This window comes from Xiphophorus maculatus, chromosome 18, assembly GCF_002775205.1.
Source record: "Xiphophorus maculatus strain JP 163 A chromosome 18, X_maculatus-5.0-male, whole genome shotgun sequence".
Classification (NCBI taxonomy): domain Eukaryota; kingdom Metazoa; phylum Chordata; class Actinopteri; order Cyprinodontiformes; family Poeciliidae; genus Xiphophorus; species Xiphophorus maculatus.
In genome coordinates this window covers 28657099-28679334 of record NC_036460.1, presented here as the reverse complement: position 1 = coordinate 28679334, position 22236 = coordinate 28657099, and the positions used below count along the sequence as shown (strand labels likewise).

The following is a 22236-nucleotide window of genomic DNA, read 5'->3' as shown; positions in this document are numbered from 1 at the left end:
CTTCTAGACTCAGAAATTTATAGAATAATCTAAGAAATTTTCTAGAAAAAAGAACAAATTTCTGAGTTTCAGAAGTTGAAAATCTGCTAGAAAAACTAAGACATTTTCTAGGAAAAAGCGTTGAAATTTCTCAGATTTCAGTGAAAATTCCCTTTTTCTCTCTCTACAATGGCCCTTTTAGCCTGCGGTGGCTAACATTTTGTGCCAACTATGAGTTAATTTATACACACATTAAGGATGTTTTAGACCCACAATGACAACCAAGAATTTAGCATTTGAGTCCAATAACTGCTGGAAATTTAGTTCACTATAAGACAAATATGGCTCTGCAGCATCAGTTTATTCCTGCTGGACAGTTATTAATAACAGGGTACTTTCAGTTTAATCAAGGGTCATAACCTATCAGATTTCATAAGAGTCGACTGACGAAAGTAGCAGTTAGCAATGGGGTATAATAAATAAAATAGATAATTAAAGAACTAAATTCTGGGGGAAGATTTGACCATTTTTATGACCTTTTATCTCTTTATTTGTTTAAAAATATTGAAAAAATAAACTGCTACATAATGGCTTAATGGTGCGTTCACATAAAATGCGTTCTCAGCGTCTGGACTTGTCTGGTCGAGTGCGTCTAACACATCCGATGTTCCAAATGGACTTTGAATGTCAACCAGACGTGCCTGATGCTCAAAACGCGTTTCGTTTGAACGCATCAAAAGTGAACATGAGTCGAACTTGAAGCCTCAGACGTGTTTTTGACGAGCGTAACGTGCTTAGTGTGAGCTCCCGCTTCTTTCATCTGGTACCTAGGTACTTACCAAATAGGTACTTACAGTAGCTAGGTACCGTAAGTACCTGTAATGAAAGAAGAGGGGACTCAACATGGCAACGCATGCTTATGAAATGCAGGTGTGAGACAGAGGCGTTTGGTGCCCAAATATGCTTTTCCTCCTTGTGTTTTTACCTCCTTTGGCGAGACTAGTTCAATGTCTATTAATGTCTGTTGCATTATGTGACAGTTGGTTTGCATTTTGTAAAGGAAAAGCCTCAAACGCTTCGTAAAACAGCATCAAACTTCATGCATTCTTCTTTTTCACTACAGAGCACCTCATTTCATAACAATGAGACCATACCTAAACATGAAAGCTTGTTCATTCTAAGGTCATACAGCCATAATATTCACCACACAATTCATTGTGGGGTCATTTGGTTTAAGCCACTCATGAGTCAGACTGTGGGAAAATGTCAAGGCTGCTGACTGAAGCGTCAAGCACTCAGCGTGAGTTCTGGAAACTGGGATGAAATTTCAGATATGAGTTTATTTAAAAACAGTGAGCAGCTTTCAGACGGAGAGCTGTGAAATTGAATGTGAATACACGGAGATGTAGGGTCAAGTTGTGGCTACAGTGAGAGTGAACTCCACTTCAGCTTTCTCAGAAATGGATCCTCTCTGGCAGCAGCGGCTTAAAGCAGGTACTTACAATAATAACCTCAGGTATGCATGAAGGAGGCTTTGAGATCTTTTTTTCTTTTTTTTTTTTTTTGCAATCTGTGGTTCAACTTCAGCAAGCGCAGTTGCAAGACGGAAAGAAATTATATGTTATTTAAAGTTTCTAAATAAAGCTTCTCCTTTTGAGCATTAAATAGCTTGTCTTTGTAAAATGGTAAAATATTTGCAGTTGAATATAGGTTGAAAGGGATTTGCAAATTATTTCATTTATATTTTACACAACATCACAGGAATTGGGGTTATTTGATTTTATTTTTTAAAATGTGGCCTCTGCTATTACTTACATTTAACATTAGTCTTTGTGACTTGTCTAGAATTTGGGATTTGGTTTATTTATGATAATTATGTCTTCCAAATTTGTATACAAGTCATAAACATTAATCATGTAGCTAAATACCAGCAGAAATGAGCATTTAGCCAAATGTTAGCAGCAGCTAGCTAGATTATAACAGAAGTTAGCATCTGGCTAAAGGTAAGAATCAACTAGCATGTGTATATACAGTATGTAAGCAGAAATTAACATCTAGCTACATTTCAGCAGCAGTTAACATCTACCTAAATGTAACCAGAAGTGACTATATAGTTAAATGTTAGTAGCAGCTAGGATCTCGCTAAATGTTAACTTATTAATTTGATCTCTTCTATGAATGTTATCATCTAAATGTTAGCAGCTATCATCGAGCTAAATGTTAGCAGAAGTGCACATCTAGCTATATGACAGCAGCCTTTCACATTTAGCTACTTCCTGGTAGGAGTTAGCATATATCTTAATGCTATCCATCTGGCTAAATGTTAGCAGCAGCTAGCATCTAGCTAAATGTTAGCAGACAATTATCTAAATAAATTATAGCGGTAGCCTGAATCCACAGTGGAAGTTAAACATCGAGGTAAATATTGGCAATATCCAAAATCCAAAATCATAAATAAAGATACAGGAACTGAAAACATGAAAAATTAACCATACAGGTTGATCGAAGTAAACAAACAAAGAAATTGAAAAAACAGAAACACAAATGAAACCGAAAATCAATCACAAAACAATCCTAACAGAATATTTTAAGATTATAACAACTATAAGTTATTATAACATATTATATTATATATAACGTATATTATATTAACTTAATTATAACTTATATTATACGTTATAATAACTTATTATAAAAACTTATAATCCCAGATGTATATAGATAAGTTATTAGTATAACTTAATATAATAATAACTCTTATAAGTTATAATATTATAATAAGTTATAATAACTTATTATAAAGTTATTATAACTCTTATTATAAGAGTTAGTATAACTCTTATTATAAGAGTTATACTAACTCTTATAATAAGAGTTATAATAAGTTATAATAACTTTATAATAAAGGGCTGCACTGTGCGGCAGTTGTTAGCACTGTTGCCTTGCAGCAAGAAGGTCCTGGGTTCGATTCCCGGCCCGGGGTCTTTCTGCACAGAGTTTGCATGTTCTCCCTGTGCATGGTGGGTTCTCACAGGGTACTCCGGCTTCCTCCCTCAGTCCAAAAACATGACTGTTAGGTTAATTGGTCTCTCTAAATTCTCCCTAGGTGTGAGTGTGTGTGGATGGTTGTTTGTCTTGTCTGTCTCTGTGTTGCCCTGTGACAGACTAGCGACCTGTCCAGGGTGACCCTGCCTCTCGCCCGGAACGTTAGCTGGAGATAAACACCAGCACCTCCTGATCCCACTAGGGACAAAGGTGTTAGAAAATGGATGGATGGATGGAACTTTATAATAAGTTATTATAACTTATTATAACTATTATAATAGTTATAATAACTTTATAATAAGTTATTATTATAACTTATTATAATAAGTTATTAGAACTTATTATAAAGTTATTATAACTATTATTATGAGTTATAATAAGTTATAATAACATTATAACTTATCATAACTCTTATTATAAGAGTTAGTATAACTCTCATTATAAGAGTTATACTAACTCTTATAATAACAGTTATAGTAAGTTATAATAACTTTATAAGTTATAATAACTTATTATAAAGTTATTATAACTATTATTATAAGAGTTATAATAAGTTATAATAACTTATTATAAAGTTATTATAACTATTATTATAAGAGTTATAATAATTTATAACTTATTATAAATGCCAAATGCCAAAGTTTAACATTTCAAACTTTGAAATGTTTCCACTGACATTACAAAATTTGCGCTGGATTATTTGCTGATTTTATTTCCCTATTTCTGGGATCTACAGTATATGTGGGATATAGATCCCAGAATTCAGAGTTACTGGGGAACATTTTGAATATCCAATCAGATTACACGAATGGTTTTTAAAAGGAAAAACCGGAGAACCCGGTGAAAACCTAAAGTTCAAGACCCCAGGTGTACAAGCGGCGGCCATTCTTTTCAGAGTTGACCTTTCTGTCACCGGGGAACATTTAGAATATCCAATTAGAAAACAGGAACTGTGAGACTCCAGATATAAAAGGGCCAGGCTGTGGGTTTTAATTTTGATGCCCAGACCTAAAATATGAAATAAATAATGGGTTTATGAGCGTTTATTCCGGAATTTTGTTTAGTCTGTCATCAAATGCCAAATTATTTCTCAATGTAAAAAGTGATGTTAGCTCTTTTTACATTGAGAAAAAGATGTAAAGTTAACCAGTTGTGGTTAACTGGTTAATCCCAGTAAACCACAATGTTAACTGGGATTGTGGTCTGCCCGCTACTGGCAGGTAGAAGAGCCTCTCTATTTTCCGTAGAAGCTCTTGAAAGGTTTTGTGACTGCCGAAAAGAACTTGTGAACCGGACCTTTTGGGGGTGTGGATTGAACGTAGCTTTTTAAATATGATATCACGGCACCCTTAAAAGGACGACCGCCGTGCTGTGTTGCGGCCCTCCACACGTCTTCAGTTGAACCAAACTGGCTTTTCAGATTGCTGTAGAGGTCTTGAACAAAATGTTTAATGTTTTCATTGTCTTTGCTGATGGCAAAGTCTGCGATGTCCTCTACTTCCTCCCCGGACAGGTAATACAAGATTTTCTTCATGTCAGTGGACTTCAGGGGCCCACCGTTTTCCTCGGAACAGCTTAACACTGTCCTCATCACGAAGCACGCCATGCCTTCCTCTAGTTCGATCATCCTCTGCTCTGGGGTTTCAGTTTTCTGCCCCTGCAATTTACGGATTGCCTCGCCAATTGACATATTTCTAATATCTGGTGATGCAAACAGATCGCTCAGTGACGCCTCAGTGAGACTCTGCTCTGTCTGAATCACGGAGTCAGCGTACGTTTTTAAAGGAAGTTGAGATTGAGGCTGCTCTTTCACTTCACTTGGGACGGCTGCGGCGAAGTCCCTTTCCTCTTCTGCCTCACAGGGTTCTGGGCACATGGGTCTTGGGAGTTGGTTCGACGTGTTGTATATTTGTCCAACTAGATCATTGATCTCCGAGATCGCGTTGGACACCCTGTCGGTCTCACTTATGCGATTTGTTTCCTCGTTTTTGATCCAGAGAAAGATGTTCTGGATAAATCTCCTCACTTCGTCTTCTATTCTGGCGCAGAAAACCTCAGGGCAAATCACTGTCTGGCCGGATATGTCGCTTATTTTCTCGTCGGAGAGGACGGAATCTGAAGGAATTTTTGGAGGAACAGGAAGTGTATTATAATAGCTCCTCATGATATCGGTATATATTTTTTCTGACAGTTCTATTTCAAACTGTTTGATCTTGTCCTTTAGCTGGGGGTTTTCCATGAATTCTGCACACAGCCTCTCAATTTGAGGTTTGATGGACTGAAAATCCAGTTTAGGGATTCGGTCCGTCTCGGCGTGGTCAAGTAGTTTCACCCTCTCCTCATCTGACAAAGCGCCAAAGAACATCAGTTTGGTTGGGCTACCTGCGCCACGCTTCAGTTTCACCACGTTGGTCTCACTCGAATCCTTGACCGAGGTCTCCAAAGACGACACCATGCGGGTGAACTGGTCACTGGCAAATCTGGAAAACTCTGGTTTTCTGACTATTTCTTTTTTTCCAGCACGATCAGCTTTGCCCTTTGACAGGAAAAGGTTCTTGATGTCACCTACAATATTCTTCAAGTTGAAATGAGGTGCACATGGACAGTGTGGACCGACCGGTGCAGCCGAACCCTCAGCCTTACAGTAGTGAAGGTCGTCGATAATTGTTTTGCTGATTCCGTCTGCAACTTCATTCACTTCGAAGCTATCCGTTGAGAGAGAAAACCCTGCGTCGTCGCCTGCCCCGTTGCTGGCACCTGATTCGTCTGAATATTTCTCTAATATTTCAGTGACGCTCTCACAAACGGAGGCCACAGAAAAGATGGATCTTACATCAGCAGAAACGCTTTTCTCTGAAAGGTCAAAAGCAATTTCTGACTCGGTTGCAGGTCCGCCTGAGATTCGCTTTTTTGTGAAGGCACACCAGTATCGTTCGGCGCATTTCGACCTGACTATGTTTATATGGTCTCGGAGACACTGAGATGTGTTGGAAACCATTTTGTTTAAATTTTTCAGGTTAGAAATGCAGCCACTCGCAAATACCGCAGGTGATTGAGGAATACTAGAGGTTTCTTTGATGCCATTTGTGATGGACGTTACTTTTTCAGAGACCTCCTGCTCCATCAACGAGTTTAGCTCCACGCCATGGTCACAGACCTCTGGTGGCACCTCCAGGACGGTGGCCATTTCTGTGGAAATCATGTTGGTCAAATGCACGCTGATGTCTTCATCTGGAATTTCACTCTTCATGCCCGGCACAATGCTTTCCTCCATTACTGGCACCAGGAGTGTCAGTGAATTTTCCACACAGTGCTGGAAAATGTTGTTAAGTATGTCAGACATAACGCCGGTTATATGTGAATCCCTTAAGCCCTGTGAAAGCAAGGTCCACTGTGCTGGTGACAGTGTGTTTAAACGAGGTAATATGATGTCCTCCAAATTGTCGATGGAAATGTGGATGTTTCTTTTCTCTTGCTTGTTGGACTCGGCCATTTTTCAAAGTTTTTACTAATATTATTATTACTATTATTATTATTTCAATGTTTTCTGTAAAGATATGACGACCTACTCACTACGGCTTCTCTTTTCGGAATGACGTTTAACTTAAAACTAAACAATACGCCGCATTTGCCTTTGACAACTGTTCACGTCACAATCCATTACGACGTAGCCCTCCTTTCCACAAACCTTATCACGCATGCGTATTAGACAAGACTTGTTTACCGAGCGCCCTCCTGGGAACAGCCGGTGGAAGCGCATTCATGTCTATGGGTGGAAGGTTGACGCCTCCACTGTCACGTGGTCTACTTAGCTCTGTTACCATAGAAACATAAACTGCGCCTTAAAGCTATAACGTTCTTTCTGACCATTTAACGTATCAGCCTAGATTGTGAACCCATAAACCAAGTTGTATAATTAAATTGACAGGTTAAAGTTTCTACCTGCTAAAGTTCTCCACATAAAGCGTCAGCTGCTGCCTCCGATTATAAACTAGTACGAGGGAAGTGGAAGGAAAATATATTGTAAGGATTTTGACTTACAAAATATCCAAGATGGCGTCGCGGCAGAAGCGCTCCAAAGTATGGTTACATTTCTCACACACAAAGAAAGGAAGGAAGAGAAGAGAAGATGATACTAGGGCCAGTTGCAACATGTGCAGACCTTTAATCACAATAAAATGTAAAGTGTTTCATACGTTGCTTAGCGACCGTGGTGATCCTCAAAGGGGGCAGAGGGGCGAGGTTTGAGCACATCGTCATCCACCAGTGATGAAGGGATGGGAGAAACTGAGCACTCAGGCAAATATTGTGCCATCATAACGTTTTCAAGATGACTGTATCTTGAAAACTGAGCTGTTTAATATGTCGCAGTTCTTTAATTTAATGTTATAGCATCAACAATCCAATTTGTCTTTAACACATTAATTTATTCAGTGCATTTACTCATATTCACTTGGTGACATTGTAAAGTAGAGCTCCGTATCAATTATAGTAACTTACCTTACTACTTACTATAGTCGTGCACATATGAAACAACAAGGGCCCCAAGATGGAACCTTATTGGCTCCAATGAGAAGTTACCTGCTGAGTCAAAGAATCCCTGTTTTTCAGGTAAAAACTCCAACCTGTCGAGTACCAGAGAGTCCAACCCACACGTAAAACACTCGCAACTTTGCAGATGTAACGTGACAACATGTGCGAAAGACGAGGAGGTTTGAATACTCCTTCTTGGTTTTGGATGGAGTCATCCAAAAGACAAAGTTGTTTTCACATCTGAAATCTCTGGCCTGTCAGCGGGGTTTAAAGGTGAAGTCATAGACTCAGACATCCAAAAGAATACAAAGCCAAGTTTATTAGCAAGTCTCATGAAAGTCCTGAAGTGATTCTCCCATGATCCTGATTGCCCTCTGACTCATAACAGGGACACAACAAAGAGTCTAGTGTTCAACAGTCTGCTCACGCAGGCTGGAAACTCCCTCCAGAATGTTTTACTTTACATAAAATTAGTTTTCTAAAGGTTCTTTTTCCTTTCAGCAACCATGATCAATACATACATTATGTCATATTTGACTGAAGAAACGTGCAAAACATAAAGCCAAGAAATTAATAATAAAGCTAATAAATAAACAATAGTTTGTAAGTTTTCCAATCGATAAGGCAGACTTCCAAGTAAGTGTAAATTTATGTAATATCTCTAGATATAAACTTTACATAAAGGAACCTTAGCTATGTACAAAATCTGAAGAAAGATCCATGGTTGTTGCAGCAACGGCATGAAATGCTGAAATTGTCATAGTAGTGGAAAATAGCAGTTTCACATTCTTTCTTGTACTGTTAATATGGACATTTATGGCTGTGTATTAGGGATTTTGTAGATAGAAGGGAATCTACTTCCTTTCTAAATCACTGAACAAAAGGAAAAAAAGGAATACATTTCTGCCAAAACATTTCTGAGCTCCAAAATGATTTTTTTAAATCAAAACTTTCAATAATAATCAAATAAATTTTCTAGAAAAAACATGGAAATTTCCTATGTTGTGATGACTTCCTGAAGGCGGAGTTTCAGATAGAGAAGGAGCTTCTTAAAGAGACAAAGGCCCAATTTCAAGGCAATAAATTACAAAGTCAATTTTCTTTAAAGTCATATTTGAAATATTTATGTAGCATTTTTATCAATCAGTCAATCAATCAAATTTTATTTGTAGAGCATATTTCAGCAACAAGGCATTTCAAAGTGCTTTACATCATAACAAACACAAAAACACAAAGTCATGCAACATAGAATCAACAATCTAAACATGACATTAAGTCAAGTTCCATCAATAAATTCATAATTGAATATGTTTCAAATACAATTCTAAACAGGGGGGTTTCTAGTTGAGATTTAAAGGAACTCGGTGTTTTAGCTGTTTTATAGTTTTCTGGAAGTTTGTTCCAGATTTATAGAATAGAATAGAATAGAATTACTTTATTCATCCCAGCAGGGAAATTATTATTATTATTATTATTATTATTATTATTATTATTATTATTATTATTATTTTAAATAATTTGTGGTGCATAGAAGCTGAAAGCTGCTTCTCCATGTTTGGTTCTGGTTCTGGGGATGCAGAGCAGAACCAGAAGACCTGATTGGTCTGGAAGGTTTGCACAACAACAGCAGATCTTTAATGTATTGTGGTGCTAAACCGTTCAGTGATTTGTAAACTAACAGTATTTTAAAGTCTATTCTTTGAGCTACAGGGAGCCAGTGGAGGGACTTTAAAACTGGTGTTATGTGCTCTATCTTCCTGGTTTTAGTGAAAACACCAGCAGCAGCATTCTGGTTCAGCTGCAGCTGTTTGATTGATTTATTGGACAGACCTGTGAAGACGCTGTTGCAATAATCAATACGACTGAAGATGAATGCATGGATGAGTTTCTCTAGATCTGGCTGAGACATTAGTCCTCTAATCCTGGAAATGTTCTTCAGGTGATAGAAGGCCGACTTTGTGACTGTCTTTATGTGGCTCTGGAGGTTCAGGTCAGAGTCCATCACTACTCCCAGGTTTCAGGCCTGATCGCTGGTTTTAGTTGTAATAACTGAAGCTGTGCATTGACTATAGATCGTTCCTCTTTATGTCCAAAAATAATAACTTCAGTTTTATAACAACTGAACTAATAAAGTTCCTTGATTATGTTATGAAATGATCCTATGTGGCTAGAAATTACTGCCCCTTTAACAATATCGGAACATTAGGAATTCTTTATGAAGTTACCTAATTTTACCGACTTTAAAGTCCAGCTCAAACAGCAGAGTGAATCTGTAACAGAGTCCAGTCCCACCCACCAGCCCCAGTCGCCCCTCTGGAATCTGAAGAGGGGCGACTGTCTCATTCCCAGTCCGGCTGGTTTTCTTCTCCAAGTTTCTCCCTCTGGCTGCACAGACCGCAGCGTCGCATCTACTTCAGATGGACGTGCTGGACGTTCCCGCAGACCGCCAGAAAGGATGGTACCTTTCACTCATGGCCCCCAACACAAAAGGACCAGAGTTCGCCTGGCTGGACCCGTCCAGACTCTACTGCAACTCGCAGGTCCGATAAGAGAGAAGCGGCACGCGCTCCGGTCTGTAGCTGGTGGTTTATTATCGCTTTGCATGGTGTGAATTCTCCCTGTCGTTTTGGACCTGATCCAGGCTCTGGCAGACTGCGTCAAAGACCTTCTGGGTCCGTTTCACAGCGACCCCGTTGACCTGGTTGCCGGGATCGATGCCATGGGATTTATTCTTGGTGAGAAAACAAAGTCGTTTATCTTGAATGGGGAAGAGGGACGGTGGGGGGAAGCAAACACAGTTCAGACCGATCTTATTCAGAACGGCTGCTACTGTGTGACTGCAGAAGACGGGGAAACCTGACCCCTTCAGGGTGCAATGCTAAATTTAGATATAACTAATATAAAACTTGTCTCTCACACATGGTGTGACTGTGAGGGTTTTCTGTCTTTCTTTCTTTTCTTTTTTCTTTTTAAAGGGGCGTCTGTCGCCACGACTCTTGGAAAAGGTTTCCTGGCCATTCGTAAAGCGGGTCATCTGTGTGTAGCGACCCGAAACCAGAACTACACAGACTACACAGGGAGAGAAAAGACTATGGAAGTAAGACTGGATGTGCTAAAACCAGGTTAATCATCACATTTCACTTAAGTTACACAATCACTTCTTAGAATAATGTTTAGAGAAAAAAAAAAGACAACTAAAAGATTTAAAACCAAAAATTCAACCAAATCAGTTCAATCATGTCAAACGAACAATGTTTCACAAAACAAACAGTCAAAAGTAGCTGCTTAAAATATGAAAGGAAAGCTTTATTATGTATTGTTTACTGTCATTTATGTGACCATATTAAAGCTAAAGGGAACATTCAAAACTAATGAGCACTATTTGATGATTGTTAGGGTAAGAAAACATCCCACTAAATCGGGCAGTAAATCAAAGTGCAGTCATTATTAAAAAATGGCGGCAAAGTTGTAAAAAGTGAAAAAAAAGTTTTTTGGTGAGAAACCGAGAAACATATTTTCATAACTAGACATTTTAAAGCACTAAAGGAATTGAGATATTTACGTTTTTATTCCATAACCAAGGATTAGTTTGACTCAGAGCCGTAAGTGGGTCACGGGAAGTGAAGAATGCCGTAATCATTTCCATGCCGTTGTTTGCCACAGTGCCATCTAGTGATGGTGAGAGTGTATTGCAGTTTACATATACCACATAGACAAGTTTACCTTTTTTCTAACTGCCTAAACCTGACTAAAGGCAAGTCAGAGCAAACTTCTTGTTTTATGTCAGTTAGTTACTAAATTATTTCTATTTTTAGATGTGTGAACCTCTAACTTGTTGACAATCAATAAATCAAAACTTTTAATTTGCAACACTTGACCTAATGTAGTTTTTCTACACCAGGACTGGGCCAAATTCATACTTGCAGGCCAAATAAAATAGAATTTTTAAAAACTGAAAAGTTTTTTGTTGTTTTGTAATTTAAAAATGTTTATCGTAGGAACAGGATTGTAGATCCAAAACCTCAAACGGTTTCTGTATGTTTTTCTTGTGAAACAAAAGGCTTCCAGTTTTCTTTTAATTTTGGGATCTGGAAAACAGAAAAAATATTTCTGTCCTCAGCAACTAAACCCATGTAAGTCAGTCTTCATTTGAAAACACAATCTAAATATAAATTTAAATACACTAAGGTGTTTTTTAGAATACAGGTCAATGAGTGAAACCAGAACGCTCACTTTGTGTTTCATCTAACATTTCTGTATGTAGATTTTGATTTAAAAGTTGTAGTTTTGTCCCAATCTATTCTTGAATTCTGGTCCGGCAAAAGATCGGCCCAGGGTCTGCACTTTGACCACCCTTCTGCTTCAAATGCTAAAACTGAAGATCCTTTCGGACGTGTTCTGCGGCAGGTCTGAGGGTCTTGCTGGTGGACCAGTGGATAGAGACGGGCGGCACGATGAGGGCCGCCATCCAGCTGGTGGAGAACCTGGGAGCCACGGTCGCAGGTCAGCCGGCCGCGGAGACCTCGGTGACCAATCAGAGCTCGGCAGCTGAATTCGAACTTGTCTCCTCGTTTGCTGTGCAGGTGTGGCAGCCGTGGCCATCGAGAACACGGAGGGAGGGAAGTGGATCAAGGAAAACTACAAGTTCTCCCACTGCATCCCAGAAGGGCTGCAGAGCCAAGTGGACGGGAAACACCTGGACTCTTTCAAGAGCCTCACCAAGTAGAGGCGACCCTGAACGAAGACGACTAAGACGCATTTTACGTGAAATGCTTTAATTTGCATAGAGATACTGTGACGTAGTAAGTTTAATTTTTTTTTTTTTTATTAACTAAAATTATTTGACATGATTGTATTACTGGCATGAAATAAAAGATTAAACACTTAATGATTAAACAGCAACGACTAGTCGATGCAAACAGAAAACAGACGCTACAACAAAGTTCAGTCGCTGATTTGATAGAAAGTCGTGTAAAACGTACCCATCAGGATTCCTGGAAATGTTTTTAAAGTAGGGAGCAGCGAGCAGCATGAGGCGTGCCAGAGAAGACGGTGATCATCAAAGAGTGTGGTTAAGAAATGAATTTGGAAATGAATTTATTCACTATCAGTGTTTACAACGCTCAGCCTAAGTCTGTAATAAATGGCAGCTTCATGCTGAAACGACAGTAGTGTCCCTTTGTGACGACTTTCATTGTAATAGCATAATCTCACACTGATCCAACCTTTAATGTGAGCACATTTTTGTGGAGGACAAAGAATGTAGAGCAGTAACAATAAAATCACAAGTCTTATAATAATTTGAAATTGTGTAATATTGTTCAAAATAACATTATTTTGGTAACACTTTGACAGGTTTGCATAAGACATTGCACTGTCATAATCAGGACATAACACCTGTCATGATGATGAAGGAGTCTTCATGAATGTTTACAACTGTTGTCATAAAGTGTAATTAGGTAAATAATGACACATTTAATGAGAAGTTGCATTAAAACTTTCCTTAAAAGTCCATTAAAATGGTCAACTTTGCATTAAAAGCGTCATAATTGACCAAATGACACTTCATGACAACAGTCACAAACATTCCTGAAGACTCCTTCATCACTCCTTCATCATCATGACAGGTGTGATGTTATGATTGCGACAGTGTCATGTCAGTCTTATGCATGTCAAATAAAGTGTTGCCATTATTTTTTCTTCTGGTCAGCGTGTTCACACATCCTTTGCGAAGCCTTAAATGACTTGAAGAATGTGTAAGTTGGCCTTAAACACGTTAATCACAGGTCTTACATGTTCGTTGTGGCTATGAAGGTTTTATTCTTACGAGACTTTTATGTCAAGGTTAGTACAGTTAACAAAACCTAACAAAATAAAGAAAACTGAGATTGAGAAAACATTTTTTGCCAACTGAAATAAGTAATGGTAATTAATGGTGAAAGACTATAACCAACTGGAACTATATTGTTTGTTCATAAAAGTAACTAAACACACTGAAATTAGAGAAATTTTTCGTTTTAGTGTTTTGTTTCAATTGTCAGCAAATTACAGCACTTAGTGACCCAAAAAAAACCTAGCAAACACACTCTAAAGACTGACTAAAACTAACTGAATTAGGGAAACAGAAAGTCGCAGCAAAATCAAACTAAGCTACAAAGAAGAACCTAAACGTATTACTTCTAAATTATTGCATTTTCTTGTCGAAATGCCCTGACTTTAAACGACACGTAAATATGGCATCTCTGTCCTTTCTTTCCTATTCTGAAGAGAGACTAACAGAAGTGGGTGTATAGTGAGGCTTCAGGCAGACAAGAACTCCCAGGTTAGTAAGTAAAAGTTCACAGCCACTATAAAAATGAAAAAAAAAAATTACTGAGAAAATTTAATAGTGTCATTCAGTTTAAAGTAAGGGATTCCAGTAGTTTTGTATAAAAAAAAAATTCACCCACATAATAATTGCACTTAAATTAAAGGTTGAATTTCGTAATTTTTTCAGTATGAAAATGTGCCACAGCCTTAAAAGATACATTCATACTAAGACGATTTACACATTTTTATCAAGTTGCCAGAACATCTAAATGGCAACGAAGGAGTTGAGGGGAAGAAGTAACGATCTAAAAAGTGGGAGTTGGGAAAAACAATCAAAACTTCACTTCTGTGTTTGAGCTAAAAACGCAACAAGTAATTGGTTCTGAAAAACTCTACAGCAGCAAAACTGGAGCTACAAGCTGAGTAAGAATCTGAAAACTCTTTGGCAGTTTGATGGCAGCACTATCGCTCTGTGTTTAAAGTCCACCACAAATATTCTCACTTTTCCTGCTGGTCAGGAAAAAAAATAATAATAATACAGACTTTAAACATGTCATGAAATGCTCCCCTCCTTTTCTGGCCACAGAAATCCTCCCAACTAAGCTGGACGGCAGCCACACTCATCCACCACCAGGGAAAAAGTCTCATTCAGAGTCTGTGCGTTTGTTTGTTTTTGTGTTTTTAAAAACCGTTATCCCATCTTTACTGACAGCAGTTGGCCTGCTTCTTCTTTGTCGTGGTGCACAGATTGCTTGAAGTGCTGTTAATTCCTAAACGCAACAACAAAGAAGAGTGTTAACTTGTGGGACGTTTGTTTAACTTCTTGAGACAGTTCACATCACATACTCACTGACAACATCGCCAATCTGTCTCGATCCGCTTTTCTCCAACTCGGCGAGAACGTTTGTCTCAAAGGCCAAACCGGCGACTCGAAAGAAGAACTCTTTGACGTTTTCCCCTGAAGAAAAGCAGCCACAGATCTGTTAGAGCCTAGTTGGAAACCACTGCAGTGGCCAAGTCACACTTCACATGTCTCTTTATTTAGAAATATTTTTCCTAATTTTCTAAATCTTTTTTTAAACTGCTTTTGACAGAAGCCTTAAAGTGTCGGAAATTATGTTAGCATTAATGCGTCTGTACTCTGCCGATATTTAAATTATTCTGTTAATATGACTGGGTTCTCGTAGTATGATGGCTTTATTCTTGTAAATTTGAAAATAAAAATCTCTTGTAGCTACTTCTACTGGCTGGAACAGGCAGCCTGTTGATTAGTTTGAACACCGCTGCCACCTAGTGACCGGAGGCTTGTTTATCAGTCAAGTATGAATAAAGACAATTATAAAGTCCTGCTTCTCGCGCCCCCCCATGACACTTCGCCACCAGTATTTGAGAAGTACTGCATAATGTATATTATGTATTATGGTATATCTGGTGTTTGATTTATTATAATATATTACAAGCGTTTTATGAGTCCTCTTAAGTGTTCAGAGTGTTGCTGTTCATAGACAGTTGTGCTTTTTCACCCTCAAAACAGTCAGAATGTTAAACAGTTAGCATAAAAGCTAAACAATTAGCATGATTACCAGAATACTAAACTCAGAGGTATTATTACTAAATTGGCCATTTGACTTTGGATTCATTATAAACTGTTGCTTGTTATAGATGCTAGTTGTTTTATGACTTGGAGAAAATAAAGCTATTTTACTTATTGTCAGCCACAGATTACACTAAACATCATAAAGGGTAGACAGAGACTTGGTGTTTTATCAACAAAAAAAAAAGTCAATATATTTTAAATACTTTTATCTTCGTGTTAACCCGCATGCCTATCTTCTGTCACGTTGCTGCTGTTACACCTGAATTTCCTCACAAGTTGGGACAGTAGAGCATATTTTTATCCCACTTTTTGATTTATACAGAGAGTGATTGGCGAGCTGTGTATACAAAGGTGGAGTGTCAAACATGAAAATAGTTTTCACAGGAATGAAATGCATCGACTCACCCGTCAGCGATGAGACAGCCCAGTACTCGGCATGAATCTCTCTCGCAAATTTCACGGCATCTTGTTCGATCCGGGAATACTGAGCAGGAGACTGTTTGAAATGGCAGGAGAAACCAGAGACTGCTTTCTAATATGTATTAAAAGCGTGCTCATTTTCATTGGAAATACATATGTGCAGTCGTATTGAAAAAGTTACAGTATGCGCTCCAAAGAAGCTTATTTGTTTCAAAAGCACCACTTGAAAATCACAACGTTCAAGGAGGTATTAAAAATACTTTTCATTAAGTCAATGTGTCTACAATATTATTAATATTATTGTTAAATTGTTGGTCTGTGTGATATTCTAATATTAAATGTCATGTTTCATTAGTTATGAACAGAAAATCATGGTAATTAACAAAACGTGAAGGATAAAAACCAAAAGACTGTTAAATTAATCTATATGACATGTTACTTAGTGAACTCATTTACTGAAATATTCAATTCAAACTTTATTAAAGAAAAAGTATTCTGATTCATAGTAGAGATCAAAAAATACAATAGGGAAATAAGAGAGAAGGAAATAGCAATCAAATAAATGAAGTTTTTGATATGATCCTAATTTATTGAATATATATAATTGTGTGTATTTGGTAGATAATTTGATATGCCAACGTTTCTTGAGTGGAGAACTTACCAAGAACTCCTGCAATGCAATGTAACTAGATGAGTGACATGTGAGAATACAGAAATTGCCACATATTTGTGCAAATTATGTATAAAATTGTAAAAAATTTTAAGATTGACAAAACATCCATAATTCACCACTAGCAGCAAAGTAAAAGAGGAACTTTTACAAGAATCAGGCGAAAGTTGAAGAGCTGAGACTCATCTCAAAAACAGCCAATATTCCTGCCTGAGTCAGAAAAGCTTTTGGGGTTTTTATGGGGAGGACGAAACATTCCTGAGGTTTCAACCAGAAGAAGAACACAAACTGTGTGTGTGAGTGAGAGTGGGCGTGTGTGTGTGTGCCTGGCGTTGACCCAAGCACTTCCAGAAAAAAACCCAACATAACACATCCACAGGCAGTGTCCACTTTAAACAGCGTTAAGACTCACACTCAGGTCCTTTTTTGTGCCGACGAGGAAGAGCTGAACGCTGGTGGGGTCGTTCTCCTTCAAGGCGTCCTCCAGCCACTGCCTGCAAGCAAAAAAAAAAACATGGCAGGACATCAAACCGAGCGAGACAGAAATCATGAGTCCAGCAACACTCCCGTGATCAGAGAGCTTACCTGGCGTGGCCCAGAGAGGCGATGTCATTCACGTCAAACGCGATTATCACAACTGAGGACAGAAGAACATTTAATTTGAAGCCTTTTTGAATTTTTTCCCCCCCAACACCTATTTCCTGTTTAATCCGCGGCATATTTGGAAAAGCTGGACGGACGAACCCTGAGCTCCTCTGTAGTAAGTGGAGGCGATGCACTTGAACCTTTCCTGGCCTGCAGTGTCCCAACTTTAAAGGAGTAAAAACTCAGCAAAGTCACAGCAAGCGGATTAAATAAATAATAATAAAAAATGAAGAAATAATCAGACTCACAGCTGCAGGCTGAAAGGGACGCCGAGCACCTCGAAGCGCTCCATCTCAAAGTCAACACCGATGGTCGCCTTGTAGTTCTTATCAAAGGCATCCTTGCAAAATCTAAAGCAGAAATCTGGTTTGACTTTCTGGATCACTTGGTCACGTTGCTCACACAGCTATACTTTTTCTTTTCATGTAAATATCTACTATTAAAAATGTGTTCTCACATTTATAGATTTCATGTCTTTTGTTATCCAATTTTATTTTAATACTTTTGCTTACATTTTTATTTCAAAAGCAGGACTTCATGCCTTTCTTCTCAAAACTTGTAATGCTTGTACTGTGTTGTCTTAGGCAGGATTTTGTTCACCCAGCCAAAGATCAGTAGCTGTTAGCGATCAGTAGCACACTGCTGGCCGATGTTTAGTGTACTACGGAGAAGAAAGCTGACTTTGTTGTTTCTCCCTACATCCAGTGGGTGGCGCAGGTTGCTATAATCGATAGTAGCCACACAGGCACACTCCCTAGAAGAAAACAAACACACCCAGTACAACACTTTCATTCTATTGGCTGAGAGGTTACCAGGCGACTGCGCCAAAAGGCAGTTCTATGTTTCATAGAACTGTGAGCGCGACGAGAAGTCTTGAGTACAAGCGTTACAAGTTTTGAGACGAAGTCTTGCCTTCAAAGTAAAAATGTAGGCAAAAGTGTTAAAAGTTTTGAGAACAAAAGACATGAAATCCTGTTTTCAGACTGAAAATGTGCGCTCTTGGATTATGGCAGAAACATTCCTCCATATTCCTGGTTACCAGTTATGTTTGACTGGACAACAGTTAACACAGGTTCACTCTCCTTCCTGCTATCTTTAATAATTTAACTACAAACCCAGTCACAGTCACACTCACTACTCATACTCAACAATGTTTGCAGATATTCTCAGAGGTAACAAAAATAACATCCAACTCTTAATGTTTGCACATTAGTAAATATTTTAATGAATAAATCAAGCTTCATGCATTCATTAGCCTGCAGCGTTTACCTATTAATCAGGCAGGTTTTCCCCACAGCCAGATCACCGACCACGATGACCTTGGAGATTTTAAATCTGACACAAGGAATGGTAGAAGAGTCCGCCGATGAAACATAAATAATCACGTCAAGCCGAGCTCACAGAGAGTTCAGGTGTTCATTCTCACCCCACAGTGCCGGTCCGCTGCTCCTGGCAGGCCGTCCTCACTTTATTGTTGAATTCTTCCGTAACGTGAAGAGCCGCCTCCTTTCTGAAAGCCTAAAATCAAAAGAGAGGAAGAGAACGTGAGAGCAATATTGATTTTCTAAAACAGTAAAGTTGCTGCTGACGCTCCCGCTTTTGATTTTCACCTGAGGCAGCTGAGCGATGATCCGGTCCCGGCGAACCGGAGGAAAAACGCTCATGCCTGAAACTCTGAGAGACATGAAGCCTCGGGGTAAACGACGTCTGGACGAGAAAAACACAAACGTTTCAACTCTTTGGGTTTGTCACATTATGTTGCCGTAGTGCAGGGATAATGAAATGGGTGTGTGTCGTGTGGATCAAAAAAATTGACAGATTTGACAGTTTTTGAAGTGCATGTGTCACTTTTGACGTCATCTTGCTCAGAATAGTGCATGTATATTGGGATCAACGATGTGGTTGCAATACAGGGTATTTGCAGGTTACAGCAAGTCGAATTTAAGACTTTTTAATCCCGCTCCGAATGAAATTTAAGACAGAAAAAGCTTTAGATACACAGTGTTCTGGGGGATCCTTTGTCCTTCTCACACTGCATATGGCTCTCTACTAGGGGTTGAACCAATTAGTCGACTAGTCGACTAGTCGACTCTAGGACGTCTCGCGAGTTTTTACATTTCATGTCGACTAGTCGCAGTCATGTGATTGCCGGTGGTGACAGCCTGTGCTGATCTGACAGCACAGTATACGTCACAAGACAGAAGAAAAATAAGTTAATACATTAGTTTAAATGATATGTAGATGGATGCATATTTGTGGTTTTACAGTGTTTTTAAAAGGAGATGGAGTTGCAGCTGCAGTCCACTACAAAACACGAGCCGTCTAAAACTCGCCCCCTTCCCGCTAAGGATGTCACTTAGCCGGCTCGCGAGTGTCTTTGTCACGACGATCTAACTAATACATTATGATGTTATGTTGCTGATTAAATAAAGATCTGTGGTAATGATAGCTGCTGATTAAATAAAAGCCTGTAGTTGGTAATGACAGTGTATACTTGTCTGACATATATATAGCCGTGAGTTCGTGCTAAGAATGACACTTCGTGCTTAGAAGTGTCATCGGATCAGCTGTCAGAAGTGTATGACACTCTGACAGCTGATCTGACAGAACACTGGCTAAAAAATGGCGTCTTCCAAACAGATCGAGGACAAAACCCGCATCTTGTCAAACAGGTAGAAATTACTGGGTCCTTGTATGACAATGTGCTCTTAGCGAACTCTTAGCGAAGAGAATATTGACAGCGAGTGAACTTTATTTACCCCCCGGCCCCGTGCCACCTCTTTTTATTGTTTTTACATGCCATCTAAAAGATGTGCGTTTCCTTTTGAATGTTGGTTTCCCAGCAACTTATTATTTATCATAAACTATCCCGATGTTTTGTTGTTTCACTTGTTGCTGTTCTGTGTAAATGCCGTATTTTTCCGTGAAAACGGGTAATAAAGCCTCTACGTTACTCCAAAGCTTTGCGTCTTGCGTTGCCATGACGTCACAACGACTAGTCAACTCGACATCGACTCGACTTTTATCATGTTGACGTTGACTAGAAAATATCTTAAATCGTTCAATCTGCTGAGTCAGCAGAGCTTCCTGCCGCGCATCGGGCGGAGGAGAAGCAGGTGGTTTCGTTGAATTCAGCTGTAACCAAACGGGATCCGTTCATAACAAGTTTGGCTTGTGATGTTCCAAAAGCACCATGTAGTCAGTGTGATCATTTGACTCCTATAGTAACTATCCAGAGATCATCAGCATCAGCCGGTGTTTAGAAAAAAAAAGTCAGACCCGACTTTGTGCAACAAACTTTTCCCCGCTGCTCACGAAGAATCTCCATAATAGACTTAGTAAAAGCAGGAGAAGGGGAGAGAGTGTGTGTGTGTGTGTGTGTGTGGGGGGGGGGTCAATATTTGCCGTGAAAATAGCTAATAAAGCCTCCAAGTAGTTGTGAAGGGTTTTTGCGCTTACGTCACTATGACGTCACCGCGACTAGTCGACATCGACTCGACTATTATCATGATGTAGTCGACCTTAAAAAATATGTAGTCGTTCAACCCCTACTCTCTACACACTTAACCCCCAAACTGCCAAGCTTAAAAGTTTATTTTGCATATAAAGCACCCAGACTCACATGGGTTAACGACACAAGTGAGACAGTGGCGTAAACAAACAGCCAGCTGTTTGTTGGCTGTTTTGCGCATAAAGTGGCAGTAATGTAAAATTTCTAGGAACATAGTGTCATTTCATAGCACAAAATGTCATGGTCAGGTTTTATGAAAACACTATACATATCAAATATGACTTAGTAATTTAATGCTTTAAAACTGGGCCTCTTTAAAAAAAAAAATCCAGCTCTTTACATTTTTTTTCTTCTGTTGAATAAAATGACTAAAATCAAAGGTATTTTTTCTACATTTTTCAGTGGAAGACAATGCTACTGCAATAAAAATAGATTTTAAGGCTTTCCACATATCTTTACCATTTTGGACGGTGTGGTAAATTATTATATTTGTAAACTGGGTATCAAAACACTATCAGAAATACTTTAGTGTGGCACTAGGTTATAACTTGTAATGCTTTTTTTTTTAAGTAAACAAAAAACGTAAAAAAATATGTAATGTTAAATATTTATTTTTTTACATATATAACATCAAATTCCTCGAGATTAGTTCATACAGTAAATAATTTGAATCAATATTTCTGCTCCTAAATTCGTACATCTTTACTAGGTACTATTACAGCGTTACACCCAGAGGCTATAGAATACAGGCTCCTACTACTACACACATATCCCGAGACTTCCTAAGAACTACGGCAGCCTAAAGGAGCCAAAGGTTGATTACTCATGAAATGAAAGGTAGCCGGGGCAACTGTAATCAGTCCCGAGCCACTCACTGTCTGTTTTAATCCTATTGTTCATCAAAGCTGCGACTGAAGACAAAAGAAGTACAATTTACTTCATTCAGTTTCCTTCTACGTTCAGCTGTAGCGACGTTTTAAACTTTTACGTACCAACAAACCGTAAGTAACAAGCGGAAAAGAGAGAAGGTCGCTGTGAGTTTCCTAAAGTAAACTGTAGCGTTTTAGCTGCAGTTGATGTTACAGGATACCTCAGCGGTTCAAGATGGTCCTCTTCAGTCTCACTCCCCCAAAAGACGCCTCTTGCTCCGCACTAACGCAGTTCACGCTTTCCGTGTTAAGTTTAAAAAAAAAAAAAGTTAACATTTATTAATGGGGCTTAAGTCGAGCCACGGAAGTTGTGGGGAGCAGCCGAGAGGGACCGCAGCAGCTGCTGACTCAGTTCCCCTGGATTCATTCTTTCCTCCCACATTTTCCCCTGCTCGGCCCCCTGCTGGACAAAATGAAGAACTGCCAGGAATCTGTTGATCTAAAAGTCTCCACTACTGCATCCCTGACAAAAGCAAAACTTTAAAAGAAAACAAATTTATTTACTAAATTTGAATATACAAAAAAAATCTGGCTTAAATCTCAGATTTCTACTGACTTTTGGCTCTTTTAGTGCCATTATTTGAGACAGGGTGTGTAA

General features: G+C 38.8%; 2 protein-coding genes across 2 annotated transcripts; one reads left to right on the top strand and one right to left on the bottom strand.

Annotated features, from left to right (window-relative positions):
- Positions 1 to 9839: 9839 nt before the first annotated feature.
- Positions 9840 to 12725, top strand: LOC102238074 (adenine phosphoribosyltransferase-like). The gene is made up of 5 exons (XM_005810969.3): positions 9840 to 10097; positions 10199 to 10292; positions 10533 to 10679; positions 11965 to 12060; positions 12141 to 12725. The coding sequence occupies exons 1-5, from the start codon at positions 9975 to 9977 to the stop codon at positions 12281 to 12283; spliced, it is 603 nt and encodes a 200-aa protein (XP_005811026.1). The 5' UTR covers positions 9840 to 9974; the 3' UTR covers positions 12284 to 12725.
- Positions 12726 to 13357: 632 nt separating this feature from the next.
- rab34 (RAB34, member RAS oncogene family) lies at positions 13358 to 22019 on the bottom strand. Its single transcript, XM_005810968.2, has 11 exons — positions 21800 to 22019; positions 18809 to 18905; positions 18625 to 18716; positions 18468 to 18533; positions 17447 to 17548; positions 17298 to 17362; positions 17139 to 17190; positions 16966 to 17047; positions 15869 to 15959; positions 14717 to 14824; positions 13358 to 14636 (listed from the first exon to the last, which is right to left on the bottom strand). The coding sequence occupies exons 2-11, from the start codon at positions 18881 to 18883 to the stop codon at positions 14569 to 14571; spliced, it is 801 nt and encodes a 266-aa protein (XP_005811025.2). The 5' UTR covers positions 18884 to 18905; positions 21800 to 22019; the 3' UTR covers positions 13358 to 14568.
- Between the last annotated feature and the right edge of the window lie 217 nt (positions 22020 to 22236).

Excerpts from the sequence above, each read along its gene's own strand:
- LOC102238074 (XM_005810969.3), top strand. The coding sequence starts at position 9,975 with ATGGACGTGCTGGACGTTCCCGCAGACCGCCAGAAAGGATGGTACCTT. Across the intron at positions 10,293-10,532 it reads TGCCATGGGATTTATTCTTG|GGGCGTCTGTCGCCACGACT; the intron begins GTGAGAAAACAA and ends TTCTTTTTAAAG. Across the intron at positions 12,061-12,140 it reads CCTGGGAGCCACGGTCGCAG|GTGTGGCAGCCGTGGCCATC; the intron begins GTCAGCCGGCCG and ends TTTGCTGTGCAG.
- rab34 (XM_005810968.2), bottom strand. The coding sequence starts at position 18,883 with ATGTCTCTCAGAGTTTCAGGCATGAGCGTTTTTCCTCCGGTTCGCCGG. Across the intron at positions 15,960-16,965 it reads GCACAAAAAAGGACCTGAGT|TCTCCTGCTCAGTATTCCCG; the intron begins GTGAGTCTTAAC and ends CATTTCAAACAG. Across the intron at positions 14,825-15,868 it reads GGCTGTCTCATCGCTGACGG|GGGAAAACGTCAAAGAGTTC; the intron begins GTGAGTCGATGC and ends GCTTTTCTTCAG.